The 27,605-nt window shown below is 32.3% G+C and overlaps 1 protein-coding gene across 1 annotated transcript in view; it reads right to left on the reverse strand.

Moving 5' to 3' along the window:
- Positions 1-27,605, reverse strand: part of LOC117107357 (mitogen-activated protein kinase kinase kinase kinase 3-like) — a 60,707-nt gene that overhangs the window by 15,746 nt on the left and 17,356 nt on the right. The window contains 12 exon segments of the mRNA XM_033249008.1: positions 2,427-2,492; positions 3,700-3,738; positions 6,979-7,029; positions 7,672-7,813; positions 8,394-8,460; positions 9,951-10,070; positions 12,833-12,977; positions 13,409-13,488; positions 17,844-17,968; positions 20,860-20,902; positions 21,912-22,015; positions 27,103-27,258. Coding sequence (XP_033104899.1) covers positions 2,427-2,492; positions 3,700-3,738; positions 6,979-7,029; positions 7,672-7,813; positions 8,394-8,460; positions 9,951-10,070; positions 12,833-12,977; positions 13,409-13,488; positions 17,844-17,968; positions 20,860-20,902; positions 21,912-22,015; positions 27,103-27,258 — 1,138 coding nt within the window.

The raw sequence follows: 27,605 nt of genomic DNA on the forward strand, positions 1-27,605 counted from the left end.
CCCCCACCCCTTCAAAAAGTTTGGGTAATTTTGTCTCTTCCTATATAGAGAGAAAAAAAAATCAATACAAAGGAAATAGGACTATATTATTATATTCAAACAATATTGAAATATTGGATACATAGTCTTTCTTCCACGAATTGATGAACTGATAGGCATGAAGAACGCACTTTCGTGCATAAAATATTCTATCTTCGAAACCGAAAACAGTGTTTTAATTCTTTTAATATTTAAGCCTAGCTGAGCTAAGCCTAGTTTGTCCGATCTGCCAACCTAAGCATAGGTAGGTTAGCATGCCTTTTGTAAGCCAGGCCCCAGTAGTATTTAGTTACGTTTCTTCACAGATGGAGGTTCGTCCGAACCCCCTGAACCCCCCCTGGATCCGCCACTGCATTGCAAGACCCTAGCAGCTATATTTTGTACACAAGCTTTTAGTCTTGTACAAAGATAATTACTACTTTTATGCTGAACTTTTTGACACATATTTAAAATTCCCTGATCATAATTCTACTCAGAATCTCAAATTGATTTCTGCTAATAATTTACCAAATGTATTTTACCAACAACAAAGAAACAACAAACAAGAAATTATTGTAAGATTCCAGGTTCTATGCCAGGAACCAAAGGATTGTGGGAAAGCATTAGGTTAGCCAATAAGCTCTCTTATTATCTTTGATCTGTATTCATCACCCTAGGCTCATAGTAAGTTCAGTGATCTCATTTTAGAACTCCTAGTATTAAAATCCGTCAGTAAACATGATGATATTTGAAAAATAATACATACGGTTATATACACCAATAGTAGTCTCAACATTTATGTTAAAATTATATTAGACAGGCAATGCTTTTAAGAGTAGTTTCAGTTTATTTACTCAAAATGACCTTTCAAAGGTGTCAAGCCTTCTGTCATCAGATGTGTGGTAGTTATATCTAATGTAAGCCGTAGTTTATACTGTAAACCATGGAGAATGCTGGGCCATATTGTTCTGATATTAATTAAATTAATGTACTTAAAACAAAATTATAATCCAAACTCTGTGGGTGGAGCAGTTATCCTTGCCAATTAAGCTGTTATAACAAATTAATTATTAATATCCTTACCCTGATCAACACGGCTGGCATATAACGTCGCTCACATTACCAACACAATCAAAGTAGACTGTGTAAGTTCGTGAAATCAAGAAAGCGCGTCAAAATACGCGCTGTTGTTGTTAACAAGTTTTTGTGTGGTAAAGAATACAAAAATACTTGACAACCAATACGCGCTTGTTTTGACGCGCTACTCTGATTTCACGAACTACACAATCTACTTTGATTGTGTTAGTTTGTGATGTGAGCGAGAATATACCTGAGCTACTAAAAATTATCTGAATTTATCAACAAAATAGGAGTTTTCTATGCAAATATGCTTTGTATTAGTATATACTCTATTATCTAAGTCTACAGAGATAAACACTAAACAATTGTGCGGTAATGGTTGACTATATAAATCGTAATGTAAACAAATCTGACAATAAAATAACAGCAAACACCAGTTTCAATTTCAGGAGACATTCAGATGGGATACAAGATAGTATTAAACAGTAATATTGAATATCACATAAAAAGGACACTTATATAAAACTCACCAAAATACACTCAGACATAAAAGCTGTTAGTATTTCAAGACTTGTTTAGTTGACATAAATGCTAAATTGTGGGCACAAGGCTCCCATGTCTAAGTGCAAGTCAGAGGCAAGTTTATGTCAAACCAAAATACTCCATTACTAAAGTGCGGCTAAATTCCTTCTACAACACCATTAAAAAAAAAATTCAACACACCAAATGAAATGCACCTGACACTGACAATACTCAAATAGCAATAAAGCACGGTTCAAAAATAAGCACTGCCTAAATACAAACAACTCAACATAGATACTACTTTTCATGTACACAACTCACAAATAATACTACAGTAATAAAAAAAAACTACACATATTGCTCAAATAACATATTGAGTATTACTTAATTAGGCACTAATGAATAAGCACTGATAATATATATATATATACACTGTTAAAAATAAGCATTACTCAAAATAAGCGTTAAGCCGGCTACTCACTGCGTGCGACGGCGACACGGCAAAGAACGCACACAAAGACGTGGACCCAACGGATCGTCTTTTTATGAGGATCCGTTCAGATTGCCAGTGACAATCAGCAGACGGTGTTGCGTCTCTCGCCGGAAGCAAATGTTGATTCGGTCGTACGCAGTGAGTGTCCAGCTTAATTGAGTAGCACTTAAAATAATTGTTATTTAGAATGAGTACTACTAAAAAATATCTCTAAAATGAGTACTACTTAAAATTAACAATAAGTACTACTCAAATGTGTACTCTACTCAACATGAATAATACTGGACAGGATACACAGGACAATGGTACTCACTCAGTAGTTGGTTCTTTGCTTTCAGATTTCTCTTCAAGTTCAGCAAGTTTTGAACCTGTGTGACCCCTAGAGACATAATGATCATGCAAACATTCATAAATAAATTAATCAAACAAAAGAAAAATAAAATAGTCAGATACGCTAGTCAGTGAAGTTAAAGGTAGTCGAACCATACAGGGACTGCCTATCCCTCTTTCTTAAGGGGATCGCCACTTTGCCTCACAGCGAGTCTGTTTAAGTCTGTTTTACGTTCCCAGTATATGCCAGTACGCATTTACACTCCTGAGATAAACAAACGCAGATAAAATGTCTTTGCCCATGGACAAGCGACTTGCACAAAAAGGGCTCGAACCCCTCACCACACGGATGAGAGTCTATGTGCCAAATGTTTCCACAGGTAAGTGAAGAAAAATGAAGCAATTTATCTTTACTGATATACGGTTATCAACACCAAAAATGATCTGTACTGTGATTGGTCTTACATGTGTACAATACATTAATGAGTTTATTACGAAGTAATCCTTAAAAAATCATTCTCCATGGTTAGATAGTATTTGAGATGGTTATTTAGAGGTACATATACCAAAACAACAATAATGTTAATAAAACAACTACAATTAATCGATTTAAAATAATTCACCACCGATGACAAACACAAAGCAATATAATTTCAAGACATATTTTATAGGGACACATATTTAATCTTATTACTACAGTAATCAATAATCACTTTTCAATATTGTTACTCAATCTTTTAGTTTCAATGTTTCTTTTCTTTGCTTTATGTTGTAAAGAACTTCAGGGATGGTTTAATATGAGGCATTGTATAAATCAATTATTACTAACATGATTATAATTCTCATATATTATTATACCATTACCAAAATCTGAATTACTTAAAATTCAAACTATATTTTGTTAGGATAAAGGTAATATTAAGAAGATACCAAAATAATTGATATATAAAAATGTATGTTATTATTCAATATCCTTAATTAATGATCCCAGTAAAAAGTACAGAGTACCTTAATATAAAATTCACTACAAGATATACCTCAGTAACTTAATGAGAACATAGCAATAAGATCAATAGCAGTTAGGGTAAATGTCGCATTCACGATATTTTGAACTAGGAAGAGAATTGTAGCTGGAGGGATAGGAACCGAACATTATTAATTAAAGAATTCAATTAGGGAACTTCAGACTTGACAAGTAGGGTAGAATAATTTCATGATATGGCAACTGGAAAAATGATAATCACTAGTAACCGTACCGTTTCGTTAATTCTTCTTCAACGGATTCAAGGAGACTTCTTCCAGAAATAGAAGAAAAAATAAAGTACATTAAAACTTAATTAACGACATAATAATGAATAGCAGGGCTTTGCGAACACACTAATGGTTGTAGCAACACGGCAGTTTTTAACATGCAGCTAGGTATTGTGCGTGGTTAAGCATCACTGGGTTTATAACCAACTGTGGTGATGCCTGTCAGAAATATACAGTATGTCAGATGCAGCATATTATTATTAGACCTTTCCATAATTATTTTTAATCTGTCCTTTCCGAACCTATATTACCTACTACTCTCTTTTAATGTATTCAAACCATGTATTCACTGTGCCATGTTTGTTCAGAGCATTCGTCATCGAACAAAACCCTCATTTAAATTAACGAACATGCTACAGTAATTCAATTGATATTCAATTTCATAAATGTTAATACTGTTTTAATTTATTTAAATTGTTTTGCATATCCTGTGTTTGTTGATGACAGACAAATCCATAGAATAACAGTTAGGCATGCATGCACTGTTGAGCAGAGACAGAGTATGATTGATGAAATAAGTTTATGTGGTACAAACTAAACCTATATTTGGGTCTTAGTGAGCACTTCTATCAAATTTGTTGGCGATTTAAAAAACAACAAAAAACTTAATTATACTAAATTATACTATCAAAAAAAAAAAAAAACCCCACCAAAAAAACTCAAAAAATAAAAAAATGAACTGTTCATCAAAAATGATAAAAAAACTAAATTATCAAATCATCTAACGAGATACCAATCATAAATTTTTTTTTCCATTATTTGGAGTTGTTTACAAAGAAAATCATTAAATTTATTACAAAACTAATTAGGGTTTTTGAGAAGAATATGGAACAGTGTTAATATGTTTGCTCAATGGTGAGAAAAATATTTAATCTTCTGATTTTCAATTGAAAGTTATATAACTTGATATTTCACAGAGTGAGCAATCTTAATATTAAATTTTGTTTTTCTATTCTATTTAGGTCAAGATTCGGTTTAACTCTAAATGATCGGTGGCAGTAAATCTGTTTATACACATCCTACTCGTGCACGCTCAATCAATCCTAAGCATAATAACGCACTATATTAAGAGCTGTTTACAAAAAACCTTTTAAAAATGGTTGTGGGTGGAGCATTTGTGGTGTGGTGTGTGCAGTAGCATAGCCCTTACTGGCTTCCAGTGCAGCTAAGCTTCCGTTACTACGAAAACTCTTTGCTTCATAAACACATTAGCAACACAGATTAAGCACTTCCTCTAGGCTGATCGTCCAATTTCGAACAAATCAGATACGGAAGATGTTGGCGTTTCAATGTACAGATTTAACCGCTACTGTCAAAATACCGTTTTTTGAGGTCACATTTATACTTCTTTGAAAATGTACGTTATTTAAAAAGACATAAATGAGTTTTCTTCAATGCTTAATTGGTGGTCTCTAGAGTAAGGCTGATTATATAATAGACAATTTGTTATTATCTTTGGTTAGCAGACTTACGAAATATTTTTTACTACTCTGATAAAGAATTCTTACATGTGCAGGGATATGAAGCTCATTAGTTGACTGTGCTAACAAATCACCAAGCCACAACCTTATAGCAACATTTAATTTTGATATGAATTTAATAACCAGAAAATTAAAAATAATTAAGATTTTCTATGACATCTTATTATGGGATATGCAAAGATTTTTAACCTACAACCTTGACACTGAAGGTCAAGTAGATTCACAAAGAAGTTGCTACTCAACAATCATAAAAATGGCGATAAAATTCCAAAGTTACAAGCGCCACCAATTTCATTCAGTATTCAGTGATATTTCTTATGTGAAGTGCACAGCAGTAGCCAGATATTTAATATGAATGTTGATTGATTAATGGACTTGGTGAACTTTTATAGTAAGTGGGTTTAAATTGCATTGTAAACTACTTCCTGACACCTTGGTTTGAACTTATGCTAATTATGATCAGCACAATAACTACAACTGCTTATATTTTTGTCTATATAATAAAAACATCAAAAGGGTTCCTAATATCATGCCATGACTATTTTGATATAACTTTTGTAAAACTTTTCCAAAACAACTAATGTGTTACTTGTTTATCTGTTTTCATTCAATTTTTATGTTCTTTTAACTGTATGTTTTCTATAACATCTGTATATTTTAACCATAAAGAAATTTTACCTACATGTTCTAAATAACTAAAAATCCACTTTTCAAATTGGCTTTTTCAGAATTGTTTCCCATCATTTGGGTATCTTTAACATCCGTTTTCAATCACATGGATGGCTATGATGCAGCACAGCCCAATTTACATATAGGTGCACCTATTTTTGCAATGCAATGTGCTTGCAAACTACAATGTTACATTTATGAGGATTTTTATATCAATACTGAAGGAAAAATTCAAACAAAATACAATATCTTTGTAAGACTAAAAACATCATTGAGCCCATAAGACCTATACAGAATATAGTTATTAACAGCTCTAGCCTTGACCTGACATTTAATGCAATTACAACTCTGATTAAAAACCAATTAATTTTACAGGATTTAGTACAATTTTACTATTTTTGTGTAGACATAATAAAAATTAGCAAATTTTGGTGAATATAATGCATTTTATTTTTTTGCACACTTGAATATTTAAGATAAATTAAACATTACTGGAAGAATTCTGCCTGGCCTGGATATGTAGATAAATTAAGTAGACCAGGTAGCTCAATACTTGTTTTTATTACATAGTATTAATGTTAGTTCCTAGCAAATTTTGAAGAAATATTACTATTTAAGTATGAATTGGGAATGTCATGATTATATTAGATTCTAATATACAACCACATATGTAAAAAGGAAAAATTTCCTTTCCTTAATATAAATAACCATAAATATTATATATTAGATATTCTTTTATAATTCAGCTAAGTTAAGCTGATTATTTCTCTCTATTTTTTATACATCAAGTAAAAAGTCACTCTTTAAATCCAAGGGAAAATGGATTAATTTAAATAATATAAGAAGAGCTATCAGAAATATCACCGAGGCTTTAGTCCACCTGTCACGTATATCATAATATATGTGTATGTCAAAGTTGCAGGATGTTAGCGTAAAATGCAGGCTCATGCGAAAACAAAATTAAAAACTTCTTGCTGCAATACATTCAAAATGCAACAAGACACAAGCAAGCACAACAAGATTTGCATATTTAGGAGCACCTGCATCAGGTGTCAGGCCGACACAGACACACACCTGTATGAAGATGATTTAGAAGAATTTGATATGGATACTTTTCGTCTTGACCTGAAATGAAGAGTCTATGATGATGAGTTATGTTTTAGCTGGTCCAATAGTAGCAACTTCAAATTAGCACATCTTTTAAGGAGGGAAAAAACTATGGGAAGAGGAAGGGATAAATCAAATAATATTGCAAAAAAAAAAAAAAAATTATGTTAAACTCGTTGAAATTTGTATGAGACTCTTCTACAATTTTGCATGCAATAATGTATGTAAATTAGTAAACAAAACATTTTGATTTTCTGAGAGTATTAAAGACTGAATGACCACAAAAGCAATGACTGTTATCCAATGGCAACAATCAATACCTGCTAATAAATAACATTATCTATTATTACCATAGTAATAAATATTGTTACTATAGCAATACATGTTGTCACCATAGCAATGTGTTAACATAGCAATATATGTTGTTACCATAGCAACACTTGTCACTATAGCAACATATGTTGTTGCTATAACAACTACTGTTACTAAAACAATATTATGTTGTTGTTATAACATTCTCAAAACTAGTCTTATATATTTTACTTTATAAATTCAAAATATAAACTTTTAAAGATGGTGCCAGTGAAATAAATAAACGTGTGCATAATAAATTTGTATTTTCATAAAAGAAAGATAGTTGTATTTGCTGTGTGGACTTACTTCCTATTTTCCCTGTTGTTAATTTGTGGTGATGGTTTATATTCCGTGGAGGAGCCGTTTTGCTCTTCCTTGCTACTACTGCCATTGTGTTCATCAGTCTCTTGTGGAATGTCTTGGGGCAAAGCTTGCCTAACTTTGTCCACTATCAAATAGAGGGAAGGGTGAAATTATATTTTCACTAATGATATATTTACATCTACTTTTTGATTATCATAATCACTATTATCAGGGTCAACAAGATGATAATTATTATATTCATTTCATTGTCATTATGATCATCATCATAACCATTACTATAAATATTATCATCACATGATCATTGTCTTCATTCTTATTATCACCATTTTCATAATCACTATGAAAATTATTGGTATCTTCATCATCATTATAACCATAATTGTCAAAATATTATTATCAACATTACCACATTAGTACTGTACTATTATATCTTATCTCTGTATATTTGTATTGGCCTACTGAATATTTAAGTCAAGATATCCTGTAACACCACCTAGTGGCTTAATTATTCAACAAAACATTTTTTTGAGAAAGGGGGACACTGACTCAAACCCACCCTCGGCACGGTGCTTCATACTATGATCAGGCACTATGTGATGACCACCACCTCTGAATCCAAGATACATTACTAGATATTTACATTTTTAACAGCCACAAAAGAATTTGTATCAAAATCACCAAAAATCAAGGCTTGCAGAACTTACAGTTGATTTCAGATATAGGTCGATCTCGTCGGTCGCTGTGTTTTGAAGATACACGTTGAGGTACAAACTAAAGAGCAAAAACATTGTTATAAATCATTAGGAAAAGGTAAGGAAACTAAGGATAGAAAAGGAAAAGGAAAGATAAGAAAGCATAAGAAGGAAAAAAGGAAAGGAAAGATAAGCAAAGATGGACATGGAAACATAAAGGAAAGGGAAAGAAATGATAAGGAAATATAAGAATGGAAAATGAAAGACTGATATAGAAATGTAAAAGAAAGGAAAATGAAAGAAAAGATAAGGAAACTAAGAACGGAACAGGAAAGATACGATAAGGAAACATTAGAAATGACAAGGAAAGGAAAGATAAGAAATATTAGAAGAGAAAAGGAAAGAAAGACAAGGAAACATAAGAAAAAATGTTATGGCAATTTTAAGAACACAATAGAAAAGGAAAGATAAGAAACTATAAATAAGGGAAAGAAATGGAAAATTTGGGAACATAAAATGAAAAGCAAGGAATAGAACAAAAGGAAGAGAAAAAAATGAAAGGGTTCAGGATGGAAAGGACAGTAACACACTTTGACATGATAAAGAAAGTAACACACTATGACATGATAAAGAAAGCAACACGCTATGGAAAGAATCTCTAAGAATTGCTGTGTGGGCCGAGTAACAAAATACCAAACTATTGTAATAATTATTAATAATCATCAAATTAATTGTTAAATTAAATTATTAGAAAAAAAAAAAAAAAAAATATATATATATATAACCATTAGACCACGGAGGCTTCATGGTTGAACAGGTTCAAATACCACCAGATACACTCCATTACACAATAGGAACGGCTAGAAACAATATAGGTACTTATATATATATATATATATATATATATTGGATAAATAATTAACAGCACATTTCTACATTAGTTTATGGTTTATTTTCTTCTTTTATGTTGTTAAGCGCCTCAAGGTTGTGACAACGTGAGGCACTATATAAATCCACACTTATTTTTTTTACATATTATTATACTATAGGTAAAATATGCAATATATTAACAAAGAATCAATGGATATCAGTAACTGTTGGCTGAAGAGTGAAGTTATGGACAATATTCACATCATAATGGTGGTGTTGATCATATCAGTGACAGTTGATGGGGCGACAGTGATCATAATAGTAAATGTTTGTGGTGTGCAACTTTTAATGCAACTTGTAATGATAATTATGGTGATGATGACAATGATGATGATGTTGATGATTGATAATGATGGTAATGGTGATAGAGAAGAGAATGATGATAAGGACAATTATGTGTATGTGCTGCCTGTCATATTTGTGATAGTAATCATGGTGGCTACAATGACAATGGCAATCATGTTGATTATTATGTAAATAATATTTACCTTGACGATAATGGTTATTACATAACAAAGGCTGATAAGAGGTATAAGTGAAGATGATGAACAATGAAATGGTAACTATAGCGATAAATAGTGGTGAGATAATGATGGCACAAAAGTATCACTACCAAAGTTGTTGTCACTGTATACTTACTTGTATTTCCTCCTCATCTACATCAGGTACATAGGATGGATTAGAGTTCCTAACTTTTTCTAGCAATTTCTTTGCTAATTCTCTGTTTAGTGACTCATTTGATACTGTGAAAAATGGATTCTGAAAAGAATACAAAAAAAATCACATCATTTGCTTGTACATCACCATTCAAATGTTCTTCCTCCATGTTAATTATGAAGTTCTTGCTAACCTGAACATCTGGGGCCATTTTAACGCCATGCCCACATCATGTGCAGTTTAATGCCATACACATGACAGACTCGGTAAAAGGTGGTATACATGTGAGCAGTCATTGACCACAAACTACATGAATTTACTGACCACGTAGCTAGTGTGGTCACGTAACGTATTGATGGGACAACATACAGCGCAATCACACTGTAAAGTAAAAGAAAAGTAAAGTTTATGGTTTAAAAACTATGTCCCACATTGATATTGTGTGATCCAAGGGGGGGAGGGGCCCTTTTGGAAGGTTAAAAAAGAAAAAAAAAATAGAAATGAAGAAAAAGAAAAAATTGACCCCCTTTTTGGACATCTCCGGATCCGTCCCTGTCATCTGAATTTAAATACCAAATTGGCAAAACCATTAATTGTCCAAAAAGAGAGGAAGACAGGGATGGATCCAGAATTTTTCAAACAGTGGGGAACAATATATTCAGAATAGATAAACGAGTATCGCTAATTTCAATATACAGTCGACTTTCCCATTTACGTACACCTTGGGCTGAAAGCAGTTCGTAATTGAGAAAATTCGTAAATAAGAAGTTCGTAAGAATAGTGCCCTCAAGTTTAAAAACGCCAAGTTGTAGCCTATAACTAGGCCTGCCTACCAACATCTAGGCTTAATTTTGCATTTAAGTGTTCAATAAACATTTATAAAAATCGTTGAAGAATCAATTAAAGGTTAATGCAAGACAAACTAATATATTAAATATCGATTCATAATAGGCTAAGGAAATCGTTCCATGGATAGACCGACCTAATCTCCCATGTCACTAATAGGCTGACTGTTCAACATACAGTGGTGGTTTAGCCAAGGTTTAGCTGGGCCTAGCAGCAGCTCTCTGCTAACTTTAGCTGGCATCTCTCCGTAATTTGTAGCAAATTAGTAAACAAACATTAATATTAATTAGAGGCTTATTATATATTTACTTTAGTCAAGAAATTTTGGATAATTTAAAAAAAGAAACGGTTCCTATTTTTTTTCGACCTTCCTGACTTCCAAACATGTGGTTTTGGTACCTGTAGCATTGAATGATGGGTAATTGCTGATGTCATCTTCTAAAAATAGAGCAGCTTGCTAATTGTTTTTTGACAGTGAAAAACAAATAATATAGATGCTTATTGAATATCCAAACAGATTTATTCTTAAAAGGATAAAAAGTTGATGTTTACCATACATTTATACTCGAACTAGCTGATTGGATTTACAGTGGATTTAGACCGCAGGTAACCATAAGAAAGAGTAGGGTAGGCCTCCCTGGGTATAGGCTGTCCTTTAGCCTAGACAAGGTCGGCCTAGCAGCATGCACTGCCTGCCTGAATTTCGACTAGTTTTGATTATTTTACATCATGTATTGGTTTGACTTTTCTAAGCCTAAAGTCGTATGATGTATTTATGAAAAGTACTGTACAGTATAAACTAGTACTATAATGCATTTTTTACTTTTGTGATACGTTTTTTCTTAAAATAAATGAAAATAGCAAAAATTAGATGAATAAATCTAGCGATGACGTCATCGGCCAAACGTTCCTAAATGAGAAGTTCGGAAATGGGAAGGTCGACTACATGCATTGAAATTTAAAAATTTAGTGGCAAAACATTTGGGGGGAGGGGGCAATGTGCCTATGTGCCTCACTTTCCCACTACTGGATCCGCCCTGGAAGAGAATTTAAATAACTGTTGCACCAACAAGAAAAGAACATCAAATTATTGGCAGGACATTGTTATCAATAATTAAAAACACCACGAGGCATTTAATAATACAAACTGTATATCATGAACCTGATCGTGGGCTCAATATTGAGCCCTATCGTGTAGCAAACATGTTTCAAGAATACAATTTTCATTATCAATAATCATTTGAATGGGGTTTATCAGGGCTGTAGTCTAGGTACTTTCATTATAACCAAAGGTTTGAACCGTGTGAATGGCCTGTACAATCATCCAAGTCTATAACAAAGTGAAGTACCTTTTCTGGAAAAATGTGATGATAAATACCCACCACTTCCTTTCCTCTTACACGAGATCTACATTTTACAAGACTTTATATTTGCAAGATTGTGAGATTGACGGCCAGTTGTTTGCCTAGAAACTGCTAAATGTTAAGAGCAGGAAACTTGTCAATATACTATGTTGTCGTGCAAGTCAAAGTCTTTCACATAAGTAATTTATGTGCACAGGAAAAAAAACATGCCATATAATTTATGGAAACATGTAAACTTTGTCAAATTAATGATTCGTTTTTTTCCTGACTGATTCCATGTGCTGAAAGATGGCTGGAATGGAGTGATCATTACCAAGTGAGTAACACAGTTGACATGGGCTCAAACCGTAATGTGCGGATTCATTCTTTTTTTCTTAATCCATATTTACACTTCAAATTATCTGCTGTCTATTTCAAGTTTTTTGACTTAAAATGTTTCAATTTATGTATTAATTTCAAGTAATGTACAGTAGAACCCCTATTAAGGGGACATCTTCGGGACCAGAGTGTCCCTATTCAGGGGACACTAACTGAAAACGTGACATTTTTTTTGGCATGTTTTCATACAACACTTTGGAAACCAGTACATTGTACTGAAAGTATATTTCAGAATAAAGAATAAATAATTAAGTAAACCAAATATTGTTGACTTACCTTCAGAAGGACATCAGCAGTGGGCCTCCTCTTAGGGTTCTTCACTAGCGCACATTTAATAAATCCTCTGAATTCTTTTGACCATTTCTGTGAATCTTTCAACTTTGGCGGAACAAAATTGCTCTTAGACATGAGAAATAATGCCCTAAAAAAACAAATATGTAAATAGATAAGATTATGATACAGATTATGAGCTGAGCGTTTGGCCAAGGGGTAATGTTCCAGCTTTTTGTTTTGAAGACCCCAGTTCAAATCCAGCCAAGTTTGGATTTTAATTGGAGTTCGCTTGGTTTGACGAGACAGGGGACATGGTACTGGCGCTGTATTATTGGCTGCTGTGGGTCCCCAGGGGCCCAGCCGAATTTCAAATTCCAAAATTGGAATAATGACAAAATAACAAATTTTAATAAATAAAAAAAATAAAAAAACAATGCCCCCTTGTTGCATGTGAATGAAACTTACAAAAAAAGTAACTACACGAAAGAACATTCAAATAAATTAAGTTGAATGTGAAATACCTGAAACTTGGTAAGAATAATTTAAGAGGCTTGACATTGCTGTCAAACATTCTCATACCTCATTGGATGCAGATCAAACATTGGAGGTTGAAGCTCTGCTAGTTCAATAGCCGTGATGCCAACAGCCCAGATGTCACACTGTAAAATAACATTGTTACAAACATTATTATCTCTTAAATGTCCTAGCACAATATAATACCTTTGTATAATTTGAGACCTCTTCCTATAAGTACAGGCCTCTTCAACAGGTCCAGATTTGATCAAACAGTTAATATAAAGAAAAAAATAAGGGTTAAAGATTTAAATATAATATTAGATTATACCTAAAGTGATAATGATGATGATGATATTGATACTGATGTTAATATTATGATGATGGTACTAATAACAATAATAATAACAATAACAATAACAATAATAATAATAATAATAATACAATCTGTCTTACAATGGATGCTCATTCACCAAAGTGGTGTTCTATCATGAGGCGGTATATGTACCTTTCACATATCATGAAAACTTACCTATAAATGAAAAACTATCTGCTGCTGCTGATGATGATGATTATTATTTTGATAATATATAAATAATGATAACAATGATGATGGTGATATAATGATAATAATTATTGTGCTAATAATGAAAATTATGATATAATGATAAGGATGATGTTATTATTTTTACAGTACAATTTACACCACTTAATGCAAACTACTAATAATGTATTACTGTCTTGTTTAAGCCTGTCATTACTATATTTGTTAATCACATTCATTTAATTCAATGCTTAATCATTTTTAATTATTCAGTTTTTACATATACACATTCAGTTGCAGCTATTGTTTGTTTATATTATGAGTGACCTTTGGTAAAGGTCACCTTCTTAACTTGTCAGCTTATTTGACTACAATGCACTTTCTGTGGTTATGTTGGAGATCAATATTATTGATCTCAGTTTACAACAATTTCAGGGAAAGATATAAATAATTTGGATAAAAAAAGATGCATGCCAAAATGGTAATAGTATTGTATTGCTTTGCTATATATTGCTATATAACCAAAAAAATGTAGTATATATTTCATATTCTGATAAGTCTATTTCCTACAATATCTTGTGTAGGTTTTCATAAGCAAAAGAAAATTATCAGCTATTGGGAATGAAGATGTAATTTGATAGTAAGATGCTTGCATTTATTACAAGGGTTCTGGATTACTAATTTTCCTCTCATTTATTATGCCAAACAAAATACAACAAATTTAATAAAGCATCATATGTTGAATATGGAAGAAATTCCTTTATAAATTTAATAAACAAAATAAACATTTAAATACTAAAAATTATATTATTCTATGAAAAATGAACAATATTTTACTAATATATTAAAATTCTTTAGTACTACAAAACAATTGGTAAATTGTGTATTGACTAATATACAGATATTTTTTAATTCATACCGTAATTAAAGTGATGTTGACAGAATAAATGCGTAGAGCCTTTAGTATGCTAGGACCTGTACAGTGTATATTTATAGGTTGTATAGCAATAAATGCGAGACTTGATCATGGAAATACTGTATAGCTCCACGATTTGATATAGAATTCAACAAGGGCGCAGTAACAATGTACAGGAAGCAGTTTAAGTTGTACTATTACTTCACTTCAGGATGTTGACCTTCAGCTAGTATCCACTACAGAAAGTATATTTATGTCATTTATAAAGATATATCAGCAATTACTATAGTACCCAGGGGATAAGATGAAGGGGTTATCACTTAACATCTAGTTATACCAGATGTAGGCCTAATTATTAAAGGTATCAAAGGCTAATACTAATAACTACATGAATCAGTGCTTGCTAGTTATACTCAGTGGGATAGGATGTCATTCACTTACATATGTCATGGATAATAATACAGTACTAATTATCATTTGCAAAATAGATAATTATGAACAAGTTGGCCTTTCCAATGGCAAAAATTATGTCATTTACCTGTGACATAGAAATAATTAATGACACAATTTACTTGCAACAAATAGATATCTAAGGATATAGTACTGAAACTGGTTCTCCTAACTGAAAAATGACGCAATTTACTTGCAAAACTGAAATAATGATGTGCATCTACTGCAGTTGGTTAGCCAGTAAAATGATGCCATTTACTTTCAATATATAGTAGACAAAAAATAATAAACATACACCACTGAGTTGGTTCAAACTGTAAAATGGCACTACAGAATTTACCTGTGATATAAAGATAAACAAATGATCATACTAGTTGGCCATTTACAGCTTTTCATAAGAATTCAACGTCAAAATGCTTTTGAGGAACTGATTTCATGTAACCCTAATCCAAGGTCTACACTACAGTAAGCTAATAAAATATGTTAATAGCGAACACTTTTTAACTATAAATGTTGAGAATACTAATCTATGCTGTGGCTATTAACTGTGTAGATCTATTTAAATTTAAGATATTTTAAATGATTTTACAATGCTATTAAACATTGTGTTGAAACTTTGATATCTGTCAATGACACAAGAATTATAATAAATGTTTATTTCAATCATTATCATTTATTAACATTCATGAAATAATAATCCAACTATCAGATACATAATCTACTATTGCTTTAATGCTTCTTTGCATTAGATTTTTATTTAACTTTATTTTTAACCATTTTTTAAAACTCTTGACTGCAATATTATAGAAAGATATATAATAAATTTTGTAATAAATTCCAAAATAGATATCACAGGGAATTAGTTAATGTGAACAAAAGACTTGTATGTATAAACTAATAACCAAAGTTTAATGCAGAAAAATCAATCAAATTGTTTAACAAATCATTTAAGGATAGTTTTATCAGCACCTTTGAATAATAATTGTATAGTATCAATGTAATTAATTTCTACGTATGGTATGCCAAGGAATCAGGGAAAAAATTATTTTTATCAGCCAACAAACTGATCTAATACGGAGCATAAAGACTGTACTTTTTGACAGAAAGTAACAGAGAATTAAATTAAATGTATCATCCTCTGAATCACGTAGGACTTGAAATAGCAATGAATTTTGTAAATGTTGAACAGATAACTGTATAATGATATGTATAGTTGTAATAGGCATGTGCGGTTGTACATAATATAGTATTTATAGAAGATCAAAAACTGAAAGATCCAATGATTAATCTCGGATAAAATAGTATAATAAAAGTAAAAATTGTCGGGATTCAATATTTCAACATTAATTATGTCATCATCAGGAATATCAATGTGAAGCATGACATTTGAGCCCTTAAAGGCAGTAGATAACAGTGGATACAAGGCTGTGCTAGGTAGTGAATCATGGTAGATGATTATGGCCATGTAGGATGGTATGGCATAGACCATACATGGTGGATTACAGAAATGTAGGATGGTACGGCATAGACCATGAATGGTAGGTGATATGGCCATGTAGGATGATATGGCATAAACCATGAATGGTAAATGATCACAGCCATGTAGGATGATGGTATGGCATAGACCATGCATGGTGGATGATTACAGTCATGTAGGATGGTACAGCATATACCATGAATAGTAGGTGATCATGGCAATGTAGGATGGTACTACGTTTGCAGGATGATGGCACAGTATAGCATAGGCCATGCATGGTATGTGATCACAGCCATGTAGAATGATGGTATTGCATACATTATGTATGGTAGAGGGTCATGACCATGGATGATGGTATGACACATGCCATGGTAGGATTAGTAGGATCCTACTTTAAGGGTAAATGGTTGTGGTCATCTAGGATGGTATGGTATAAACCAAGCATGGTCAAGATCATGGATACTGATGGGATGATTTACATAGACTATGCATGGTCATATAGAACAGGTGAAGTCCATGCAAGTAGGAATGGACCATGTATGGTAGATAGTCTTGGTCATGTTGCATGATGATCATTATGTAGCATGATGAGGTATATAAACCATACACAAGGTCAGTGGTATTAAAAATGAATCAGAGGCTCCTAGCTCTATGCTGGGGCTGCATAGTACAACTGTAGCGGTACAAGGGCAAAGTCCTCCAATTCACTCTGGTGTTTTAAAGGGCATTAAAAAAAATGTATATCACACATTCCAACACATGAAGAACCCTGCTTGGCTGATTTGGGACCCATGGTTTGAATATCTTAATAAATCCAGGCCTCTGGCTATAGCCAGTACAAGCACATAGGCCTTAAATCACTGCACATGGTGGACATAGGATGGTGAAATCTGTAACCATTGTCCTAATAGTAGCTGTCATATCTAAGCATTGAGCATAAGACAGCCAGTATGGACAGTAGATTTCTAGCAGGTGTATGGGTGTTATATATTCATAATTAGACATTGGCCTTAGGCAGAACCGTGAACTTGCCACACAAATGCACAACTTACAGGAGCAGGACTGGCACGCTAGCTTAATTATCTAATTAAAAGCCTAATTAGAGTGCACCTACCTGGAAATTGTAGCCTCCTTTACGCTCAACTGCAGCTACTTCGGGAGCCATCCAGTATGGGGTACCGATGAATGATTTTCTTTTGGCTATTGTTTGTGTGATTTGTGCAGAAACTCCAAAATCAGCTGTGGGAGAATAGTAACAACCATTTATGTTAAAGTCCATATCAAGTCAATATAAATCATCCGTACTGTAAATCATCGGTATAAACTTAACATTCAATTTATCTGTATTGTCAAGTTAACCTATTTATAATATGTTTCCTGTTGTAGTGATTATGATATTCCGTGTACATGTGAATGCCCAGTAAATGTGGCAGTTACAGTAACATCTTCCAATTACGTACTCCTCCGTCCGAACAGGGTTCGCAAATGAGAAAATTCGTAATTCAGAAGAGTTCAAATTTTCAGCATCTCAGTGTGGTAAGGGTAGGCCTTGGCCATGCTACAAAGTACAGGGCTAGGTAGGCCTAAGCCTTGCCATGATAGAAAAATTTTGTCACGAAATATGAATTGGATTTTACTGTTTTCTGCAACAAAATAATACTTCACAGAAGCCAAAATTACCTGTGCTCACTGTGAAGTATTCATTTAAAGTGATTTCCAAATGAAAACATAACCATATGCCCAAAACGAGCGCTTTACCGGTATTCTTTTCGTAAAGATCGCAAATCCATTTGAATAGTGTCCCCAACAATCAAAAGTAAGATTTACTGTACAGTATGTCTGAATAAGCATGCACAGCTCAAATACAATATATCTCGGCTGAAAACGTTTGATATTTCTTGCTTTAAACTTAGTTTCTTATCACTTCATTGGTTTGAATGTTTTCTCTCTTTGCTGAAGTAACAATTTAAATTATTTCGGAAGACTTTTAAATACATTTTAAAGTGTTTTTGTAGTTAAAAACGATCGTTCATTATGACGTCATCGCCTCAAATTTGGTTCGTAAAATCTAGAGTTCATAAATGGGAGGTTCGTATTTCGGAGATGTTACTGTATTTAGAGGGGTTTTTTTTTCAATTTTGATAATGTTTAAAACTTTAATGAATATATAAATAATGAATAAAAGTCTGCTTGCTGTTTGCCTAATATTTAATATGTTTGACTGCAGCAACGAGAGTTCCTAAGGGGAAGTAGTTAAACCTTTAAAATGATTCCAACACCACTCACATACTAAAAATAAATGATACAGTAATCATAAAAAAATTGAAACAGATAAAAATGATATTTTTTGTCTCACTTTATTCTACTAATACCTGAAAAAAATGTACCATACACCCTTGTACCACTGCTTTAACTTCAATCATTTATTACCGAGTCATAGAATTAGTACATAAGGTAGCACTAGATATCCTAACACTATGCCAAGAGGAAATAGCGGACATGTCGCATATAATTGCAAAGCCTATGTACATCACTGGATGTCTCCAAGGTGAATCCAAACGTTTCTCTGCTGATACATCAGGAAGCTGGTAGAATCGTGGCTTGGGGAGCTTCTCCCTTGAGACACGATCCAACTGAGGGCATTGATTCCGAGCTGGTTTGATTAAACTGTTATAAATAGCCATTCAGCATTGGATGATGATGATTTCACTCAAGTTATCTCTCTTGATCTGTGATCAGTCAACTATGAGTATTCTATTGATAACATCCAGGATTTCCAATTTCCTTTTTAGTTTCTCAGGTATTAAAGCCCACCTTAGTATATGTCAACCTCAGGTAAAAGCCCACCTCAGGTATAGGCCCACCTCAGGTATAAGCCACCTCAGGTACATAAGTCAACAAGAATACAAACTAATCCCTAACTTTAGAGTAATTTGCATTTAAAATACTTCAGCCGCCGGGTATAATCCTACACTATAAATTTAGAGTGGTTTGGAATAAATATTTGAATCTTTGTGAGGCCTAGGCTAGCTCTTAGGTAGACCTATTAATCTATCTTATAGTGGAAACAGAAGTGCACACATTGTAACTTTGTGCTGAATAGTACTGTTTGCTCTGTTGATTGTGTTGTAAAGCAAGCACACAAACAAAACAAAGAGTGGTAGGTACATCCTGGTACATTTTATACAATAAATACTGCAGTATGCATATTCCTACTGCTGCTGCTTTATAGGTCAAAAGAAGCAGCATGGACTCCTAGGTGGAGCAGATGGAATCCGTGGCTATGGTCATGTGTTGTGTATTAAATGGTATTTGGTATTGAATGTAAACATCATGGTGTTTATCCAAATATTCTTTTCTTGTTATCAGAATTACTATTTTTTATAATGCTATCTTATTACACTGTCACTTGACAACATTCCAAAATTAACTATACAAACTTTTGATGCCTGGTTATTTAACAGAACTAAGAATTGATGATTGACAATACTTAATAATTAAATTAATTGGAATCAATTCTAATTACATTTACACTTTTCATAATTAGAGAAAATTGACAAAATTGGTAAGTTAATAAATGACTTGTTCCACAATTGATTACTTTGATCTGTAATGTTTACCAAGATGTTATGCAGATGTTACACAAGATTTTTTTTTCTTTTACTTTGATATGAATTCACACACAAATATTAATGATGTAACAATTTGTTACATAAAGCCAAGTTTTCATAAAACTGCTACTGTCCCTATAGTATTTTCACTGCAATTGCTACACTGCAATTCAACAACCCAAAAGCTATTGGCGATAGCATGTAGCAATTGTATGGGAACTATGCTTTACTCTGTTATATTTTGCTAGATTTGTGTACATGTGAATTTGATGTGTTAAAATCCTTAAAAAGTTAAAAGTTGAGGGCATGTATTGATGACAATTATAAAATTTAGATGAATTAGGTTTATTGACTCAGAAAATGGTTTCAAGAAATTCATCCGGACAAGAACATTTTTTTTTTAATTGCACAAAGAAAATTTTGGCTCCACACCAGAAAAGGTTATTGGAATGTAGCAATATTACTATCAGGTGACACAAAGGTGAAAAGGTAATAACAATTGTAAGAAAAATTCCTTACCTAACTTGACATCTCCATGATCAGTCAGTAATATATTTGCACCCTGAAATAAAAAAAAAGAAGTTGAGCACTTATGAAAATGGATTCCTATAATGTTGTCATCGCCATTGATATTCTGAGTGGAAGCGTGCAGCGCAGCAGCAAGGCTTTGAGCTCTGCAAAGGTCGCATTGTTTGTGTCCTTGGGCGAGATACATGTATGTTTGTCTCTCTTCACCCAGGAGCAAAATGCTTACTTAGTTGGAGGTGATTGATTTTTGGAAGGAAACTGATGTAAAGGACAACATTAGGAATAGGCTAAAGCATGGCTAAAGTGAGCAGGAATGCTTCACATTGATTCTTCAATGATCAGAGAGAAACATACTTATATGACAGACTGTTAGAAGGAAAACACATTATATTAGTAGAACCAAAAATTAGTAATATAATATGTTGGCTATTCTGTTTTTGATCTAGGGATCAGTTTGAATTGTTATTAGAACTATCAAATGAAAATTATATTTATAGGACATTTTTTGAACTTAATAAATTATTATTTTAATTTCAATTTTCATATTTTTATGGATGATATTTTGTTAACTTATCATGTATTTATATTATGTTATTCAGCTGCAAAATATTGATATGCAAGTATGTAGAAATTCCTGTAAATGTTACAATAGATAGTATACAAAGCATACTCTAAATGTGGTGGTCAAACTAGCAGTACCCACTGTGTGTCTAATGAACCATAGAGATTGTTAAGTCCCTGGTTCAAATCCTTTTGTTTCTACTTGTGTTTCAACAGATGGGCTAAAATTCAGTAGCCCTACTACACAGATGTGTATAAGAGACAGTCCTAACACTATGCCAAGAGGAAATAGCGGACATGTCGCATATAATTGCAAAGCCTATGTACATCACTGGATGTCTCCAAGGTGAATCCAAACGTTTCTCTGCTGATACATCAGGAAGCTGGTAGAATCGTGGCTTGGGGAATTAGTCTTGATCCTTTTTTACAACATATCAGTGATTTTGCAAGCTGTAGGACAATTAAAACAAACAATTACCTACCTTAATATCTCTATGCATTTTTCCTTTGTTGTGCATGTATGCAAGACCTGTTAATGTTTCCCTACAGACATAAGCAATCTGCAATTCTGTGAGTTCACCACTTTCTAAATATCAAAGAAAAAAATATGTTTACATAATTATGTAAAGTAGATTATATACTTTAAACAATACACAATATTCATGTCTTCCAAAATACGCAATTTTTTCTGTTTGAATAAAGAAAGTAAAATTACATAGGCAGATGGTGAAAAAATTGATATTGTAGCAAAGAAATGTATTATCTCACTTTCTGAGTAGTCCCTTCATGTCAATTTAGTAACAAAGCAAATTGTTGAGCTGAACCCCAGGTCTCGCATTCTGGTTTACAAATGTTATGAAATATTCCACTCAGTCTTAATTTATACAAGGAGACTCTACCAAAATGTCCTACAATCCTATCTTTGACAAGTTCTTGAATTTTGTCAGCTTTTTCTTTGTCCTTTAGTAGATTGCAACATTTTCCTTCCTTTGGGAGGTACCTATGAAAGGGGACACTTTTTATGGCCAAAAATGAGGTAAAATATATTCATTTAACAGTGGGGACAACAATTAAATAACTTAACTATGCAAAATGCCAAATCAATTTAAACATTTGATTTTAATATAGCGCAACAAAGATTAAACTGACTTTTTTTTTTTTAGTCTTTGATTTTTTTAAACTGATATAGAGGTAATTATACAAATAGTCATACTGCAAATCTAAGATCTTAAATTTACTCAATATCACCTTACCGTTTAAATATCATAATAAACATTATTAACATCAACATTCATCTTTATCATAATTACTATCATTTTTCCACCATTTCTATATTTGTAAATGCTAATGATTTAGTTTGCACACAAACTAAAAAAATGCTTTACTGAAGAATAGAAACTGAAACAGTAAAACTCTATAAATATACAGAGCTACCACCAATACATGTACTACTAAACACCACTTTATTATACACAAACTATGAAACATATAGCATGGACACACTATAATTTATAACAAGAACAGAAAATGAAATTGTAAAAATCTAGACTTATACAGTACATACACTACACTATAGTAACATACTATACAGGCCTTACAACTTCACCTAAAACACCTGACATACCAAACAATATTATCCATAAAATATCACATTTTACAAAAAAAAAAACCATCTCTTTCCATATTGATAAAAAAATTCTTTAACGATGATTGATGCAATTTAGAAACCGGGATAAAGTAAAAGTGAAATTCTTTAAGCTGTTGACGGACAGCCGACTAGGGGCGATATAATTAAAACTTTCCTGCAACTGACTTGGATTGAGGAAGCTAGACTAAGCAGTTTGGGTATTCCCTTTAAATTCTGACAAGTGTCTACTATAGTAGATCTTACAAAATTGAGCTGCTATACCATAAAACCTTGAATTGAAGCCCAGTGGGCTTAATCTCAGGATGAAGCCCATCTCGATTTGAAGCCCCTCTTTAGTTTGCAAAATTAGCCTCAAAAAGAAGCACAAGGGCTTCCTTTGATGATAGCATAGAGTAGGCTTCTTTCTGAGATAGTACAGTACATACACTGTAAATGAATTTCAAAAAAACTAAATAAATTAAAAACTAGCTTGGTTTATACAGTAGTTTAGGTGATTTAATGCCAATTAAATACACTCCATGATACAAATTGATGTTATATTGGACTTATTTTATAGTACAAATTCACAAAATGTACAGCATTTATTTTGAAAAGAAGCCCCCTCTTTTATTCTGCAAAAGTAGCCTTGGAAAAAAGCGCATCCAAAGTTCACTAAAAAAAGAAGCCCAGGGCTTCAATTTGAGGTTTTACAGTACAGAATATTGTTTTGGCTCGGAGTGGAACTTAGCTCCAACTCATAATAATTATAGCCTGGTATTTCAGCTTCTTATAAATAAGTTTATGTTATTTATGGTTAGTACAGTATATTCTTACTTTGGTAAAGGTCCTTATGGCATCAAAATCAACTTTTGCTTTATTCATGTGGTAGATCACAATTCCAAAGAATATTAATAGAATCAATCTTGGTTTTCTTTGCTAGTCATAATACTGTTTATGCATTTTATGTAATTATAATATTTTAAAGTGGTGTTTTTTCTGCCATTTCAGCATTCCTGGCCTCTCACTCCAATTACTGGCTTTGGGTTATCTATCCTATTCGAATCTAACAATTTAATTTTATTGTATAAAATTGGGAAATACACTGAACATAGTATAGGCCTAAACAATATTTCCAATTATTATTGAGAAAAAAACTTGAATAGTAGAAATAGAGTAGGCTATGGTCTCTGCAACACCTAGGGTTATAGATTTTACCAGTCCCCGAATCTAAAGCAGTCAATATTGTTTTATATACATCATATAGTACATAGATTGTACGAGACCTAAAATAGGAATGAAAATAATAAACACCAAATAGAACTAGGCTTACTTCCTAGACCTAGGCGATCGAAGAGCCTATCGCTCTCAGCCTCATAGAGGTCGCATCTCCATTGTTTGTGTGCGTCATAAACTACATAGCAACGCAGCCTAGAGATTGCACATCATGTGCGCATCATGCAACAGGGGTAGAAAAGTGCTATCATTTAGGGTAATGTTACTTTCTATTACCCGCTTCTTAACCAACCAGATGCTTAGAATATATGTATGCAGTATATAAAATGCAATATTTTAATTGCTTACTTTTAATAATTTGTAAATTAGAATGAGCAATGGGTTTCCTTGTCAATACTGTAACTAACTATTATGTTTCTAATCCTTGCATTGAGCTTAAGTTTGGTTGGTAATCAAATGAATATCAATAGATAGCAAATGTCTATAAATCAGCTAGAACTGAAATCATCTGATCTGTGCCAAATTGGATCTATTCTTTATAGTCAATCTTCTAAAATGGATGATTAAATTTTCTAATCTAAAATATATACAATTTAACACAATATTAGCCTTGTATTAATTTAATAACTCTATGATAAAGTCATAAGTAGCTGTTTACAGAACACAAGAACAACATAATTTAAGAAACAATAATGAAAAATGAAGGCAGCCATCGCAAACACATTGTACAACTGAGATGATACTTAAAATCTTTAAAATTTCCTTCATTTTACTTTTGACATTTCAACATTCAGCTAATTGTCAATTTATCTAAAGGTCAATATTACTCTTCCCTATTGGAGACTGATTTTAGACTGTGTCACATTGGAGACTGACTTCAGACTGTGTCACCTTAAAAACTGATTTCAGACTGTATCACATTGGTACTTTACTCGCTTACATCACATTTTGCAATCTTAATCATCATCATCCAGAACATTAGGAACATGTCTATAGAGGGCACTAATTATTTGACCTTCAAAATTTTTAACAACAAAATGTATCATTATTCATAAATAAAAACTCTGTTTCAACATTATGATGCATTTTTAAAAACAGATATTATATACAAATAGATATTAATTTATCATTATAATATTTTAAAACTCCGTTTCAACATCATGATGCACTTTTTTTAAAAGAGATATTAATTATTTAAAATTAAGTTAATCTTTCCAAAACATTTTATGAAGGAAACTTTCAACCAGGATTTGAATTGGATTTATTTAGAAATTCTCAACAAAAAATAAGTAAAAAATCAGTAAAGACTGAATAATTAAAAAAAAAAAAAAAAAAAAAAAAAAAATTTTAGGATAGCCCTTTAAGGATTTCTGTTTTTCCGAAGGGGTCATTTTGACACAATAACAATTCTTCTTTGAGACAATAGGACAGATGCTTTTAAACATGTTTTTACCTGTGTAGTTTCCAATCTAAGAGTAGCAGACTTCCTATTGTAGAATTGGATTTTAATTAAAACAATATTTTGCATTGTCTAATACTATACTATTATTAGGGGAAACTTTAGATTTTTGTCTGTATCAACTTGTTTTATAACTTGTGGTATAATGTTCAATGTACTGTAATCTTATTTTTTATCTTACAGTATTCAAGCTAAATGTAAACAGTAACAGGCAGTCCTATTAACATTTGCTTGCTATTTGATTACATTGTTTATATTTTGCAATAATGTGCTGGATAACATTTACTCACAAAAAATAGCACCTCGATTTTCACACTAAGCTCTCTCTTAAGAGCAATTTAATGACATTATCAGATACAGTTACCATTAAAAGCAGACTGCTCCGGACAGCGGAAAGCTACAACCATTTTTACAACTTAAATATGATTCAAAGAAATTACAAAATCTTAAAAAGTAAGGAATAAAGACTTTACTTCAATATTCTGTACTTTTACGACTGCACTGCTATTCAGTATCTATTTTTAAATTCAACCTATTATAAAAAGTATATAAAATTCAATTAATATTTACCGCCACAGTTTTTAACAATTTACTAATTATTATTATTATTAAAAATCCACAGAATGCAATGGTCACCTACAGCAGTACAATATACTGTAAAGCTCTGTTTACACAGAATATGTAATGGTCAGCTACTATAGTACAATATAAAGCTCTGTCCACACTATCAAATTTTATGTGACAAAAAAAAATGTGTTTTTGCTGATATTTAGGTGTATGACATCATTATCCCAATATAAATAAGGGCACATCAAGCATATTTTTTGATTGTGGACAGAACTTAATATCTGTTTATTTGATTTCCAGTTTGATTTTGTAGATTGCAGAGTAGTTCAAGATGATCAGGAAATCCTTGAGCTGACTGTGCTGAACATTTCTAGAGAAACCATCCTCCAAGTGTCTTTAAAATATGCTTGCAAATTGTGTGACTCAGCATGTTAACTTTCATCTCTCACTGATGAATTTTATTGATGGCCTGTCTACTGTATGAACTTGGTGAAATTTAATATGTACAACAGATCACCATCACCACACAGGTAGGCTAAAACATGGGTACCATACTGTGTGTATATTAAACCCCATTTACACTTAAGGTTCAGTCTGGCCCAAAGAGTGGCCAAGGCTCAAGGGAATTAATAAGCATTGATCTAGTTACTACTTTAGAAAGTCTTATTATTAATATATGGTGTCCCTCAAAGACAAAAACATTGAACATTTGAATAAAAGGATGCACCAATCCTAGCTAACCACATAAATTACATAAGCATTTAAAAAAATAACCAAAATAACTCACGATGGTAGATGTCCTGAAGTGATCCGCCACCACAATATTCCATGGCAATCCATAGTTTATCTCGACGGAGGTAACTTCCAAAATAACCAACAATGTTCTGGTGTTTACAGTCTTTCATCATCAGAATTTCCTGTTGTATAATTGTGAAATCATCGCCTGAAATATTTAATCAAAATAATACATAATTAATTAATAAAAATTTGATGACAATAAAATAATGATTGAGCATCCAATGATTCAAATCCAATAAAAAAAATATAATAATAAAATACAGTGTAGAAGCCCTATTAAAGTGAGACCTTTGGAATCCCCTTAGTTGTAGGTGTGCTCCCTATAGGGATGACCCAAAGACTGTCCCGAAGCACGATTCTAATTGAAATAAACAAAATCATAATTATGTAACAACAAAAATATATTAAGGATATGATTAAAAATAAACATATCTTGGATTAAGTTTAAGAATTCCATTTAAGACTCATACATTTACATAGCTTAGCTACTGT

This window comes from Anneissia japonica, unplaced genomic scaffold (genome assembly GCF_011630105.1).
Source record: "Anneissia japonica isolate Jap-2015-1 unplaced genomic scaffold, ASM1163010v1 scaffold9668_len1562885_cov226, whole genome shotgun sequence".
Taxonomy (NCBI): domain Eukaryota; kingdom Metazoa; phylum Echinodermata; class Crinoidea; order Comatulida; family Comatulidae; genus Anneissia; species Anneissia japonica.